Raw genomic sequence first — 13,523 nt, forward strand, 5'->3', positions numbered from 1 at the left:
AAAGGTTTTCGATGGAGTTGAGGTCAGAGCTCTTTGCAGGCCAGTCAAGTTCTTCCACACCGATCTCGACAAACCATTTCTGTATGGACTTCGCTTTGTGCACGGGGGCATTGTCATGGTGAAACAGGAAAGGGCCTTCCCCAAACTGTTGCCACAAAGTTGGAAGCACAGAATCATCTAGAATGTCATTGTATGCTGTAGCGTTAAGATTTCACTTCACTGGAACTAAGGGAACCTAGCCTGAACCATGAAAAACAGCTCCAGACCATTATTCCTCCTCCACCAAACATTACAGTTGGTACTATGCAATGGGGCTGGTAGCGTTCTCCGGGCATCCGCCAAACCAGTGCTCCCGCACATTGGCTAACTGGGCTATCTGCATTGTGTCCCACCTCCCGCCAACCCCTCCTTTTACACTACTGCTACTCTGTTCATCATATATGCATAGTCACTTTAACCATACCTACATGTACATACTACCTCAATAAGCCTGACTAACCGGTGTCTGTATATAGCCTTGCTACTCTTATTTTCAAATGTATTTTTACTGTTTTATTTCTTTACTTACCTACACACACATACCTTTTTTTCGCACTATTGGTTAGAGCCTGTAAGTAAGGATTTCACTGTAAGGTCTACTACACCTGTTGTATTCGGCGCACGTGAAAAATAAACTTTGATTTGAAACCCAGATTCGTCTGTCGGACTGCCAGATGGTGAAGCGTGACTTATCACTCCAGAGAACGTGTTTCCTCTGCTCCAGAGTCCAATGGCGGCGAGCTTTACACCACTCCAGCCGACACTTGGTATTGCACATGGTGATCTTAGGCTTGTGGGCGACTGCTCGGCCATGGAAACCCATGTCATAAAGCTCCCGACGAACAGTTCTTGTGCTGACATTGCTTCCAGAGGCAGTTTGGAACTCGGTAGTGAGTGTTGCAACAGAAGACAGACAATTTTTACGCGCTTCAGCACTCGCCGGTCCAATTCTGTGAGCTTGTGTGGCCTACCACTTCGCGGCTGAGCTGTTGTTGCTCCTAGACATTTTCACTTCACAATAACAACACTTACAGTTGACCGGGGCAGTTCTAGCAGGGCAGAAATGATGAACTGACTTATTGGGAAGGTGGCATTCTATGATGGTGCCATGTTGAAAGTCACTGAGCTTTTCAGTAAGACCATTCTACTGCCAATGTTTGTCTATGGAGATTGCATGGCGGCGTGCTCAATTTTATACACCTGTCAGCAACGGGTGCGGCTGAAATAGCCGAATCCACTAATTTGAAGGGGTGTCCACATACTTTTGTATATATAGTGTACCCGTCTTATGAATTATTTAGGAACCCATATGTGGAGTGGATGGAGGTTGCTGAGAAGAACTAGTTTTGTTGTTGTAGCCAAATATTGAGGCAAGAACTCCATCTAGTGGAGATAGATTGCCGCTCAGATGTGGGTTGTAGGTGCTTTAGCGTCATCTACCGGCGAAAACAAGTTATCAAGCCTCTTAGAGTAGCAGTGCTGATCTCGGATCAGGTCACCTTGGTCCATATCATCTTGTTCATTGTGATCTAAAAGGAAAACTGATCCCGAATCAGCAGCCCTACTCCGAGACACTGGTCTTCCATTAAATAAAGACATTCAAGACATATAACCAAACATGTTATTTTATTATCTTAAAAAGTAACAATCCCCAAAGGTTATATCACACACACTAGAACAACAGTAAACACCATGACTACACAAAAAGGGACTTAGATATTATAGACATAAAAAATCCCTCTTATTGTTGACATTATTTTACTAAGCATGACAGACCAAGATCATCTACAGTATGACATACCGTCACAATTAGAAACAACGTTATTGAACTCCATTATAAATCCGCAATGTTAAGGGAAGACATTTCATGGACTGTCAGAATTTCATATGAAATATTTTCAATATAAACAGAACATCCTTCTTGGATGGCTTTTACAGCAACCAGAGAACAGGCATTTATTTCAGTGCAAACATGACAATACAAGGCAGTCTTGGCTGCAATTCTCCCTTTTGATTTCAGAGGGAATTGATGATGTTGATCATTATTTGAAAAGAGCTCACAAAAACTGAAAATGGACCTTTTCAATGCGCTGTCATTGGACTGGAACTGTACTACCAAAGTGACAAGGTTGACAGCACTCCCTTCATAGGCTCATCATCACACCGTATGAGACATGGATACTAATGGTACACAGTGCTGAGAGGACGGTGATGTATCCTACGTAAATGCTGTGCTATAAGAGGTCACCTTTGACCTTTGATATCTTTAACATCATTAAATAGAGGAGAGGAGAACCCCCCCCCCCCCCCCCCCCCCCCTTCTAATCAAACCGCACAGAAATTATTACATTTCTGTTGGGGGAAGTGAGAGTCAAAAAGTGAGAATTGCGTGAGAAGAACACCTCTAATAAACTCAGACAGAGAGAGGGGCTAAATAGTCAAGTAGCGCATACAGGTGAGCTCTGCTGTCGTGAGAATAACAATAGGAGAGTCAGTCCAGCACTTTGACATGGTCTTTGTATCTGAGTCATTTCTAGGGCTTTTACATTGACATTCACAGGATACAGGCTGATGACAGTGATTTGTAAGAGGAGAGCCACTACTCTACTGTTGTGGAGGTAGTTGTATTAGAATCTGACAACATAGGGTAAAATATGAAAACAACTCAGAGGGGTGGAGAGAGAGGACTTTATCTGCCTCTATAAAGAGAGAGGACTGACCTTATCTGCCTCTATAAAGAGAGAGGACTGACCTTATCTGCCTCTATAAAGAGATAGGACTGACCTTATCTGCCTCTATAAAGAGAGAGGACTGACCTTATCTGCCTCTATAAAGAGAGAGGACTGACCTTATCTGCCTCTATAAAGAGAGAGGACTGACCTTATCTGCCTCTATAAAGAGATAGGACTGACCTTATCTGCCTCTATAAAGAGATAGGACTGACCTTATCTGCCTCTATAAAGAGATAGGACTGACCTTATCTGCCTCTATAAAGAGATAGGACTGACCTTATCTGCCTCTATAAAGAGATAGGACTGACCTTATCTGCCTCTATAAAGGGGATGGTTTTCGACGTTGTCCATATTCAAAAGTCCCTTGTTGTTAATTTGAACATGGAATGCATTCAACAGGAAAATACCACAGGTAATAGCACCAGGAATAGTGTGACATTTTTAATCCAATAAAAAGAAAAGTTAGGTTTCTCCATTGTTGGCCATGACTGCCGTGTAGTACTGCTTAGAAACTCAATCCCTGTCGGGCATTGAGGCCTTTCCTTAATCTGTATTTACAATGTACCAAAATGTGCTGAGAGACCTGATTCTATGTAAACATTAGCTCTAAGAGCCCAGTTCAAACACTTGGATTTTGTTATCTAGATTACAGCAGCGTCAGGGCTGGGTTCAGTACCATGGAACAGAGGGGTACTCTGGCACACCAATAGTACCCTACAGAGAGAGGTTGGATGGACTGGACATGTTGCACTCCTAACATCACTAGGATAACATGTCACTTGAACCCTACGTAAGACTGTCATAATAATGTCATAGTATTATAAACCATAATGACAGCTGCTTATGTCACTTGACACAGTTATGACACAAACCATTACTCAGGTATGCTAATTGTCTAGATGTATGGCCAGACAATTAACAAGCCTAAACAACGGTTTCTGTTAGGACAGCTGTAAATCAGTTGTCATGAGCTGAATATAACGGTTTATTACATGTTATATTATCATGATAGCATTATGTAGGCCATATGGCAGAGGGGTCAGGTAAAATCTAGCTAGCAGGGCTGTGTATGCATCGCATTGTGTCAGAACCTCATGTGAGCCAGCAGAGGGGGCTAAAGAGTATGTTTAAAAAGTTCAACAGCCACACATAGCCAAAAAAATGGTAGTAGTGTAATTACGCGTGACCTGAGATTAGAAAATTTTACATTTGACACCAAAATAAATGACAGAATATCAACTGGCAGGTCAAAGTCAAATCAGTCACATGAAATAAATAAAAACTGCTCAGTAAAAACAAAAAACGAAAAAAGGACCTGTAGAATGACGTTTTTTTTCTTCTTCCAAGGTTTAGAATGGGATTGAAAAAGATCAATGCTTTTAAATATTTTTATAAATGTAATCTTGTGAGAAATGGTGTTACAATGTAGTGGTGAGTATCACAAATTCAAATATTACCCAACAGAAGATGAGGAAAACTAATCCAAAACCATTGCATGACAGATTGACAATGTAATACCAGTCGCTGAACGGGCTGGTGTGGTGTATGTTGTGTCAGCCAGTCTGGATACTATAACAGTACCAGTGAGGTGGAGGAGCTGTACTCATCCAAACCCAACACCTCCCTCTTCATTTGATCTCCCTCTCCTGCCACTGTCACACACTGGTGATGGAGGCCAAACAGTTTGAGGGTTTCTGGAGTTTCTCGGGTTGGGTGGTAGGCGGCGGCTCTGGAATGGTACGGAAGGTGAAAGGTGGACCATTGCCCGTGGCGATTCCCAGGTGTCCGGGACTCAGAGCCAGGTTCTGACGTCTGTTGCTCTCCACGATGCTGGAGGTGTTTGAGGCCAGACTCTCTCGTGTGCTGAGCCAGGAAGAAGAGGAGAGGAAGGGAAAGAACAAAAAGAGAACAATAGAATGGTGAAGAGAATGAGGAGAAAGAAGGAGAGAGGTCCGAACACAGAAGCATGTTATGCTGCCTTCCCTTGTTTGTGTGGAATAGTGTGAGAGCAGAAAGTATCCGATTGATTGTTGACACATGTTGTCTATAAAGTTTTCCAGCTATAGGCAGCACTTATTGAGGTTAGGGAGTTCCCTTCAAGTAAATCAAAACTTGATATCCTCTCCATGTTAACCAGTAACTGCTGTAACCACTGTCCTGAGAGAGGGGGGGGGGGGGGGGGTACAAAAGGTGAGAAGAAGAGATGGGTATAGCAAGAAGAACGAATGAGAGAAGAGTCATAAGATACATAACCTCTGGCAGATATAGACACTTATAAAGTGTGGTTCTCATTCATGGTTTGTCTGATATTACAAACAATTCCATTGTAGAGAACATTACATTACTGATCATATTTAAAGGTATTAATATCTGTATGACAAGATAGTTGTTTGGAATGGTGTCTTACTGATTTAGAGAGTAACAGCATGTCAAAAAAGTCTGATCATGCCTGTTTCTATCTTTTCACCGCCAGCTAGACCAGGTCACCCATGAAAGGTGGATGTGGTTCTCCTCACTGGCTCCATCTGCAGGCCAAGACTATGGGAGAGAGGGGTGGAGCAGAGCTGCCTGGGAGGGAGGGGCCAAAAGACCAAGTACTGTACATATGTGGACCAATGCCCTTTCAGTCACACAGGAGATTAGTGACATCTGTCCTGAAGAACGCCACATGATCAGTAGTGTGATCCCAACCCAACAGAGTGGAAAACCACATCACACTTCTTATCACCGTTCTTCACAGGAAAATAAAATGACAAAGTCGTTAGAGGCTGGGAAATAGGCAACCGAATCTACAAAGAAGGGCCACCACTCCAACTCCAAGCCATTTCAAATCTGCAGCGGTCACTGTTTCCAGTTCCACAATCACTTCCATAAAAGGTTGCCCATCTTGTTTGAATAAGCTGGCTGAGGAGGCAGGTCAGTCTGCTGAGGAGGCAGGTCAGTCTGCTGAGGAGCATTATCTAGAGACAGCCAAACGTCTGCTGAATACAGAGACATTATTTTCCATTACTGGCCATGGGGGAGAGCCGGAGGCCGTGGCTGGAAACATGGTAGGGGCTGAGGGGAGGGGGAACTCAGCCAGAAAACAAATGAGCCGATGGTCCCAGAGGTTCTGAACTGCAAACCTAAGCGTGATACCAACCAATCAAAGACGAGCGGCGCTAGCGCGGGCATCCATCTTGTTTAGAGGCTGGAGCATGTGGTCGGGGTTAGACACAGGAAGACACATGTGACCCTAATGAAGCGTCACACACTCCCACTATGCCAGAGGGGCCCGGGTGAAAAGGATTTAGCAAAAACAGGCAGTGTTGTAATGCACAAAAGCTTTTGGGGGTTGCTATCTGTATAATGTAAGACCACAGTTTAATAGTCTTTAAAAACACCCGGAATACAATTCTTTACACAATTTGAAAGTACATTAAAAAACGGTGAGGTCCGTTCTTTGCGGTAAAGTAGATTCAGACATGCCCTAACGACTTAATCACATTTTGAACAAGTCTTTGTTTATAGTTATGGCTTTTAGGATTTAGAGGCTCAACTTTTCTGTTATGAGAAGAGAGCTGTGTGTCAGCTGAGACAGTTGTGACCCGACAGATGAACCATGTACACTGTGACAGAGAGAGGCCTGAGCTGAGGGACTCCCCCTTTCTCTCTCTACCACCGATGAATATCAAAATCCTCCAAAACCTCCAGACTGTATGTTGCTTATGGGACCAAAAAAGGTAATACTTTGTTGGCTGAAGGTAAAGCCATGTGAATGGTTGCCGTAATGGACATATTTCAGTGACAGACACCATGTATCACGAGAAAAAAAAACTCCACAAAAACACAGATGTCTGCTTACGCTCAAGTGATCCACTAAGACACTCAGAAGAATACCACAGTTCAAATGAACGTGAATCATTGAGGGAAGCACAGACATCAGAAAGAAAGAAAGAAAAAGCAAACCAAATCCATTCAGAGCAAAAATGTTGTTTTGTAAACAGAAAAGCAAAAGTTCACATGGATGAGAGGCAATTATGGAATTGGGGAACATTGGAAACTGCTATTCTGTCTCTTCTACGGGGCTATAACCATGATAGGTTGTACTTCAGATTCACTAGAATCAACAGCACCATATGGAATAATATTACCAGTCCATTATGTTCTCATGTGAGAACAATAATCCCACCATTAGTCTATTCACAGAATAAGAAGCCATCCCCTCTCATGACCACCGACCACACAAACAGAGAGGCTGAGTGAGTGTGTGAGTGTGTTGTTGTCACCCGACGAGGCTTACCGTGGAGAGTTAAATCCACTGTCCACTGTAACACTACTGCTGTCCATGCTGTCCAGCCTGGCTGAGTGGGCTGACTGCTGGCTCTGGTTGTTGTGCTCACTCTCCTTGGGGTTGGGGAAGGTCAGGTTCCTCTCAAACCTGCGCTGGAGGTCCCTCTCCTTCTCCCGCTCCAGCAGCCACTGCATGGTACCCCCCCCTCCCCCTCCGACCCCACCACAGCCCTCTGGGGACTTCGGCTCCTGCTCTGCCTGCTTGGCTGAGGCGGCGTCCTCCAGCTCGTCGTCATCAGACACGTTGTAGTAGTCGAAGGAGGCTTCCCCGGCCGGGCACGAGCCAGCCTGCTCCATCCCTGAGGGGCCAGAGGAGGGGGGCCGGGGCACAGCTAGCAGGGGGCCCGGCTGCTCAAAGTGCTCCTGGCTGTCCAGCACCTCGGCCGACGACATGACCGGGGTCTTCCTCAGCGTGCTCGACCTGGAGTAGCTACCGTCCCCGTAGCCGCTGGGCAGCGTGTTGGGCGGAGGTTTGAACAGAGTGTCTTTGCTGAAGATGTCCTTCCTCCTGTCCATGCTACCAGAGTTGGTGTTGTGGTGCTGTACTGAACGGCCATTTGGCAAAGGCTCAGGCATCTGGCAGGGCATGGGCAAACTAACACCGTTCTGTCCCTTTGTAGTGTCCTCTTTGTACTCTGGGGGATGAGGGGTCTGTCTGTCGGACGAACAGCCCACCTTCACCTTAGGTAAGCTATCGTGATTGGGTTTTCCTAAGGGACTAGGGGTAGTGAGGACCGCCTCAGTGGATGCATTGCACTGGAAATAGTCCTCATTCATGTGTTTAGGAGAATAAGCCTTCTGGCTGTCGTAGGCAGGTAAACGGTCTCTACTTTTGTTATTTTCAAGTGTTCTCCCTCCGTCGGGCCCACAGGGGTCAGGGGTTAACTTAGCAGCAGGGGGTGTGGCCAACTTAGCAGCAGGGGGCGTGGCCCGCGAGTGGGAGTACTGGGAGGCCTGGGCTGAGGCCCTCAAGGTCCCGTCATCGGTGTAGTAGCGGCTCCTGTCTCTGTCCCTCTCATCAGGGTTGCGCTCAAAGTAGTCCGGGGGCCCAATCTGCCCGGCCCCGAGATGCCCTTTGGAGTTGTCCATGGAGCGGGACCGCTCTTTGGCCTTGTTGTCCGAGCGCTCATTGCGCGACTTCCTCTCCTGCGTGTGGCTGTGGCTGCGGTGCACCTTGGAGTGGGACGGCCCGTGCGAGGGCTCGGGGAAGGGCATCTCCGTCCTCCTCTTGGCCAGCTCTCCCGACACGTCCCACTCTGGGGTGATGGGCAGGTGGGACTCCATGATGTTTGGGTTGCTGTGGGCCAGGTGTCGGGCACGGCTGCGCTCCATGGAGAAGGAGGCGTCCCGTGGCGAGCGAGCCAGGGAGGAGCTGTAAGCCCGGTAGTCCCTCTCAGCCCCCAGGTCCAAGTTGGATCCCTCAGAGGGGTCTCCCCGGGAGGCGCGGGTCTTACTGTGGGAGCGTGACGGCTTACCTTGGGGCTTGCGGTGTCCGCGGCTCCTCCTGCTGCGTGCGCTGTGCTGGGCTGACGAGCTGGCCTTGCTCCTCTGAGCCCTCTCCTCCTCCAGCCTCTTCATCACGGCTGTGTGTCTAGCCACGTTTTCCACCGTCAGGTCCGGGTTGATCCGCCTGATGATCTCCATCTCCACGTCGCGCGGCACGGCCGTGGGCGTCTCCTCGTCCCGCAGAGGCCACTCCTCCGGGGGGAACTGGGCCGAGAAGGTGGTCAGCTGCTTGGTCTTGTCCTTCTTGAAGCTCAGCCGGAACAGCTTGAGGCCAAACTTCTTGGACTGCTTCTCCCCGCTGCTGCCCCCCTCACGGTGCTTGGTCAGGGTGTCCGACTTGAAGGGGAAGCTCAGGGTGCTCCGGGTCTTTTCTGTGGAGGTAGGCTGGGGCTGGGTCTGTGTGGGTGTGTGAGGGGAGTGGGGTGAGTGAGGGGAGTGGGGAGAGTAGGCCTCTCGGTGCTCCTTAGGGGACTTCCTGGTGAGGGTGGTGTGGTGGCTGGGGGGGTCATCACGGTAACTATTATAGGAGTCTCCATGGTTCTTAGGATGGGACCTGTCCCTGACACAGCCAGAAGTGGAAGGGGTGATGGTTCCAGAGAGGGGAGAGGTACACTGTTGCTGTTGTTGTTGTTGCTGCTGGCGGTCAGGTATCCTCTCATCCAGGTGGTACCATTTGGAGCTGGTCCTGATGAGAGAGGGCGTGATGAAGTAGGTCTGGGGCGTGACGATGAAGTAGCCCTCTGGTGTCGGGTAGATCTTCCTCTCCCGGACCAGCATACTCAGCGTGTGGTGGAGAATCTCTGCTGTCGGCGTGGGCACACCTAGACAACGACACGGATAGGAACATGTCAGAAATGTCAAACATAACATTCTGGATGCGTCCCAAAATGGAACCTTATTCCCTGTGAAGTGCACTATATCATCTGGTGTATGCATCATTAGTGATATTATCATATATAACAGCATTGAATGTTCATTACTCCGCTACAGATAAGCTATGATTGTATAAACCAATCAATCGATCATGAAAACTGTCATTCCCTCAATACATCAACCACATGGCGGATGTGGATCTGTCTGATGGTAATCTGACTGTACAGGTTGTTATGGCTTGTTACAGCATTTCGCTACACCCGCAATAACATCTGCTAAACATGCGTATGTGACAAATAAAATTTGATTTGATTTGTAGCTTGTTACAGCTTGTTATGGGTTGTTATAGCTTGTTACATGTTTTTATAACTTGTTATGGGTATACAAAACATGTCTTCACTGTCTGATCAGCCCTGCTGGGAAGCAGTAAGCCGGTGACACGTACTATGTCCCAAATGGCACCCTATTCCTTATATAGTGCACTACATTTGAATAAGGTGCCATTCGGGACACACATAGAGAGTGCAGCAGTAGCAACTCCCCATCCACTCCTCCATGCCATTCACATCACAGTATAGTACCGTACAGTATAGTCCAGTATAGTACAATATATTCCAGTATAGTCCAGTATAGTCTAGTACATTACAGTATAGTATAGTACAGTCCAGTATAGTACAATATATTCCAGTATAGTTCACTATAGTCTAGTACATTACAATATAGTATGTTATAGTATAGAACAGTACATTACAGTATAGTACAGTATAGTATAGTCCAGTATAGTACAATATATTCCAGTATAGTCCACTATAGTCTAGTACATTACAGTATAATATAGTATGTTATAGTATAGAACAGTACATTACAGTATAGCCCAGTATAGTCCAGTACATTACAGTATAGTATGTTATAGTATAGTACAGTATAGAACAGTACATTACAGTATAGTACAGTATAGTATTGTATAGTCCAGTATAGTACAATATATTCCAGTATAGTCCACTATAGTCTAGTACATTACAGTATAATATAGTATGTTATAGTATAGAACAGTACATTACAGTATAGCCCAGTATAGTCCAGTACATTACAGTATAGTATAGTACAGTATAGAACAGTACATTACAGTATATTATGTTATAGTATAGTACAGTATAGTATGTTATAGTATAGTACAGTATAGAATAGTACATTACAGTATAGTATGTTATAGTATAGTACAGTATAGAACAGTACAGCACAGTATAGTATGTTATAGTATAGTACAGTATAGAACAGTACAGTACAGTATAGTACAGTATGTTATAGTATAGTCCAGTACATACCAGTACAGTATAGTATGTTATAGTATAGTACAGTATGCTATAGTATAGTACATTATAGAACATAACAGTATAGTACAGTATAGTATGTTATAGTATAGTACAGTATAGAACAGAACAGTATAGTACAGTACAGTACAGTGCTGAGCTGCTTCACTTCACTGGAGGTAGTATTACTCACAGTTACATCATGGTGCCCTTTCAGCCCGGCCAGCGTGATGCAATCCCACCAGCCATTCAGCCAGCCAGCCAGCCATTCAGCCAGCCAGCCATTCAGCCAGCCAGCCATTCAGCCAGCCATTCAACCAGCCATTCAGCCAGCCAGCCAGCCAGCCGCATATGCAGGCTGAGGCTGCAGCAAAACACAGGCAGGCGAGGCAGCGAGCGGTCATACCCACCTCAGACACACACGCAGCAGACCGCCCCACCACGACTACACTCTTCCCATACCAATAAAACCTGCTCCCATTCTCACACACACATAGAATAGCTTCACTACAATACTTGGCATGTGATAGGGAAAGGCAACTATTGTGTCTGTAATTTAAATATTTTAAAATGTATTTTATTTCACCTTTATTTAACCAGGTAAGCTAGTTGAGAACAAGTTCTCATTTATAACTGCGACCTGGCCAAGATAAAGCAAAGCAGTGCGACAAAAACAACAACACAGAGTTACACAAGGAATAAACAAGCGTACAGTCAATAACACAATAGAAAAAAATAAAGTCTATATACAGTGTGTGCAAATGGCGTGAGGAGGTAGGCAATAAATAGGCCATAGTAGCAAAGTAATTACAATTTAGAAGATTAACACTGGAGTGATAGATGAGCAGATGATGGTGTGTAAGTAGTGATACTGGTGTGCAAAAGAGCAGAAAAGTAAAAAAAAACAATATGGGGATGAGGTAGGTAGATTGGGTGGGTTATTTACAGATGGACTATGTACAGCTGCAGCGATCGGTAAGCTGCTCAGATAGCGGATGTTTAAAGTTAGTGAGGGAAATATAAATCTCCAGCTTTAGCGATTTTTGCAATTCGTTCCAGTCACTGGCAGCAGAGAACTGGAAGGAAAGGCGGACAAATTAGGAATTGGCTTTGGGGGTGACCAGTGAAATATACCTGCTAGAGCACGTGCTACGGGTGGGTGTTGTTATCGTGACCAGTGAGCTGAGATAAGGCGGAGCTTTACCTAGCATAGACTTATAGATGACCTGGAGCCAGTGGGTCTGGCGACGAATATGTAGCGAGGGCCAGCTGACTAGAGCATACAGGTCTCGGTGGTGGGTGGTATAAGGGGCTTTGGTAACAAAACGGATGGCACTGTGATAGACTACATCCAGTTTGCTGAGTAGAGTATTGGAAGCTATTTTGTAGATGACATCGCCGAAGTCGAGGATCGGTAGGATAGTCAGTTTTACTAGGGTATGTTTGGCGGCGTGAGTGAAAGAGGCTTTGTTGCGAAATAGAAAGCCGATTCTAGATTTGATTTTGGATTGGAGATGTTTAATATGAGTCTGGAAGGAGAGTTTACAGTCTAGCCAGACACCTAGGTATTTGTAGTTGTCCACATATTCTAGGTCAGAACCGTCCAGGGTAATAATGCTAGTCGTGCAGCGAACCGTTGAAAAGCATGCATTTGGTTTTTACTAGCGTTTAAGAGCAGTTGGAGGCCACGGAAGGAATGTTGTATGGCACTGAAGCTCGTTTGGAGGTTAGTTAACACAGTGTCCAAAGAAGGGCCAGATGTATACAGAATGGTGTCGTCTGCGTAGAGGTGGATCAAGGAATCACCCGCAGCAAGAGCGACATCATTGATATATACAGAGAAAAGAGTCGACCCGAGAATTGAACCCTGTGGTACCCCCATAGAGACTGCCAGAGGTCCGAACAACAGGCCCTCTGATTTGACACACTGAACTCTATCAGAGAAGTAGTTGGTGAACCATACGAGGCAGTCATTTGAGAAACCAAGGCTATTGAGTCTGCCGATAAGAATACGGTGATTGACAGAGTAGAAAGCCTAGGCCAGGTCGATGAAGACAGCTGCACAGTACTAATACAAGTACAATACAGGTCTACTGTCACGGAACCATAGAAAGGGATTATTTAAACAGTCATGCATCCCTAAAATGAACTGACTAAATATGCTCCCTGCTGAATTAAATCAATGTTAACAGTCTAAAATAGGATAATACATTCCTAGATTCAGCTTAGGAACTGAGCAATGGGACTAAAGGGAAACAGTGTAAATTGAGGGAACAACTTATTGTGGTGAGTAAGTTGAGGGGACAGGTTATTGTGGTGTGTAAGTTGAGGGGACTGGTTATGGTGGTGTGTAAGTTGAGGGGACTGGTTATGGTGGTGTGTAAGTTGAGGGGACTGGTTATGGTGGTGTGTAAGTTGAGGGGACTGGTTATGGTGGTGTGTAAGTTGAGGGGACAGGTTATTGTGGTGTGTAAGTTGAGGGGACTGGTTATGGTGGTGCGTAAATTGAGGGGACTGGTTATTGTGGTGTGTAAGTTGAGGGGACTGGTTATGGTGGTGTGTAAGTTGAGGGGACAGGTTATTGTGGTGTGTAAGTTGAGGGGACAGGTTGTGTTGGTGTGTAAGTTGAGGGGACTGGTTATGGTGGTGCGTAAGTTGAGGGGACTGGTTATTGTGGTGTGTAAGTTGAGGGGACAGGTTATTGTGGTGTGTAAGTTGAGGGGACAGGTTA

The 13,523-nt window shown here is 45.8% G+C and overlaps 1 protein-coding gene across 3 annotated transcripts in view; it reads right to left on the reverse strand.

Annotated features, from left to right (window-relative positions):
• Window positions 1-2,344: 2,344 nt before the first annotated feature.
• Window positions 2,345-13,523, reverse strand: part of LOC129827576 (storkhead-box protein 2-like) — a 94,503-nt gene continuing 83,324 nt past the window's right edge. For all 3 annotated transcript variants that reach the window (XM_055888543.1, XM_055888544.1, XM_055888545.1), the window contains 2 exons: window positions 7,054-9,430; window positions 2,345-4,634 (listed from right to left, as the gene is read on the reverse strand). In XM_055888543.1, coding sequence (XP_055744518.1) covers window positions 4,427-4,634; window positions 7,054-9,430 — 2,585 coding nt within the window. In that variant the 3' untranslated portion in view covers window positions 2,345-4,426. The remainder of the gene's footprint in view (window positions 4,635-7,053; window positions 9,431-13,523) is intronic.

The sequence above is a fragment of the Salvelinus fontinalis genome, chromosome 29, assembly GCF_029448725.1.
Source record: "Salvelinus fontinalis isolate EN_2023a chromosome 29, ASM2944872v1, whole genome shotgun sequence".
In the NCBI taxonomy this organism is placed as follows: domain Eukaryota; kingdom Metazoa; phylum Chordata; class Actinopteri; order Salmoniformes; family Salmonidae; genus Salvelinus; species Salvelinus fontinalis.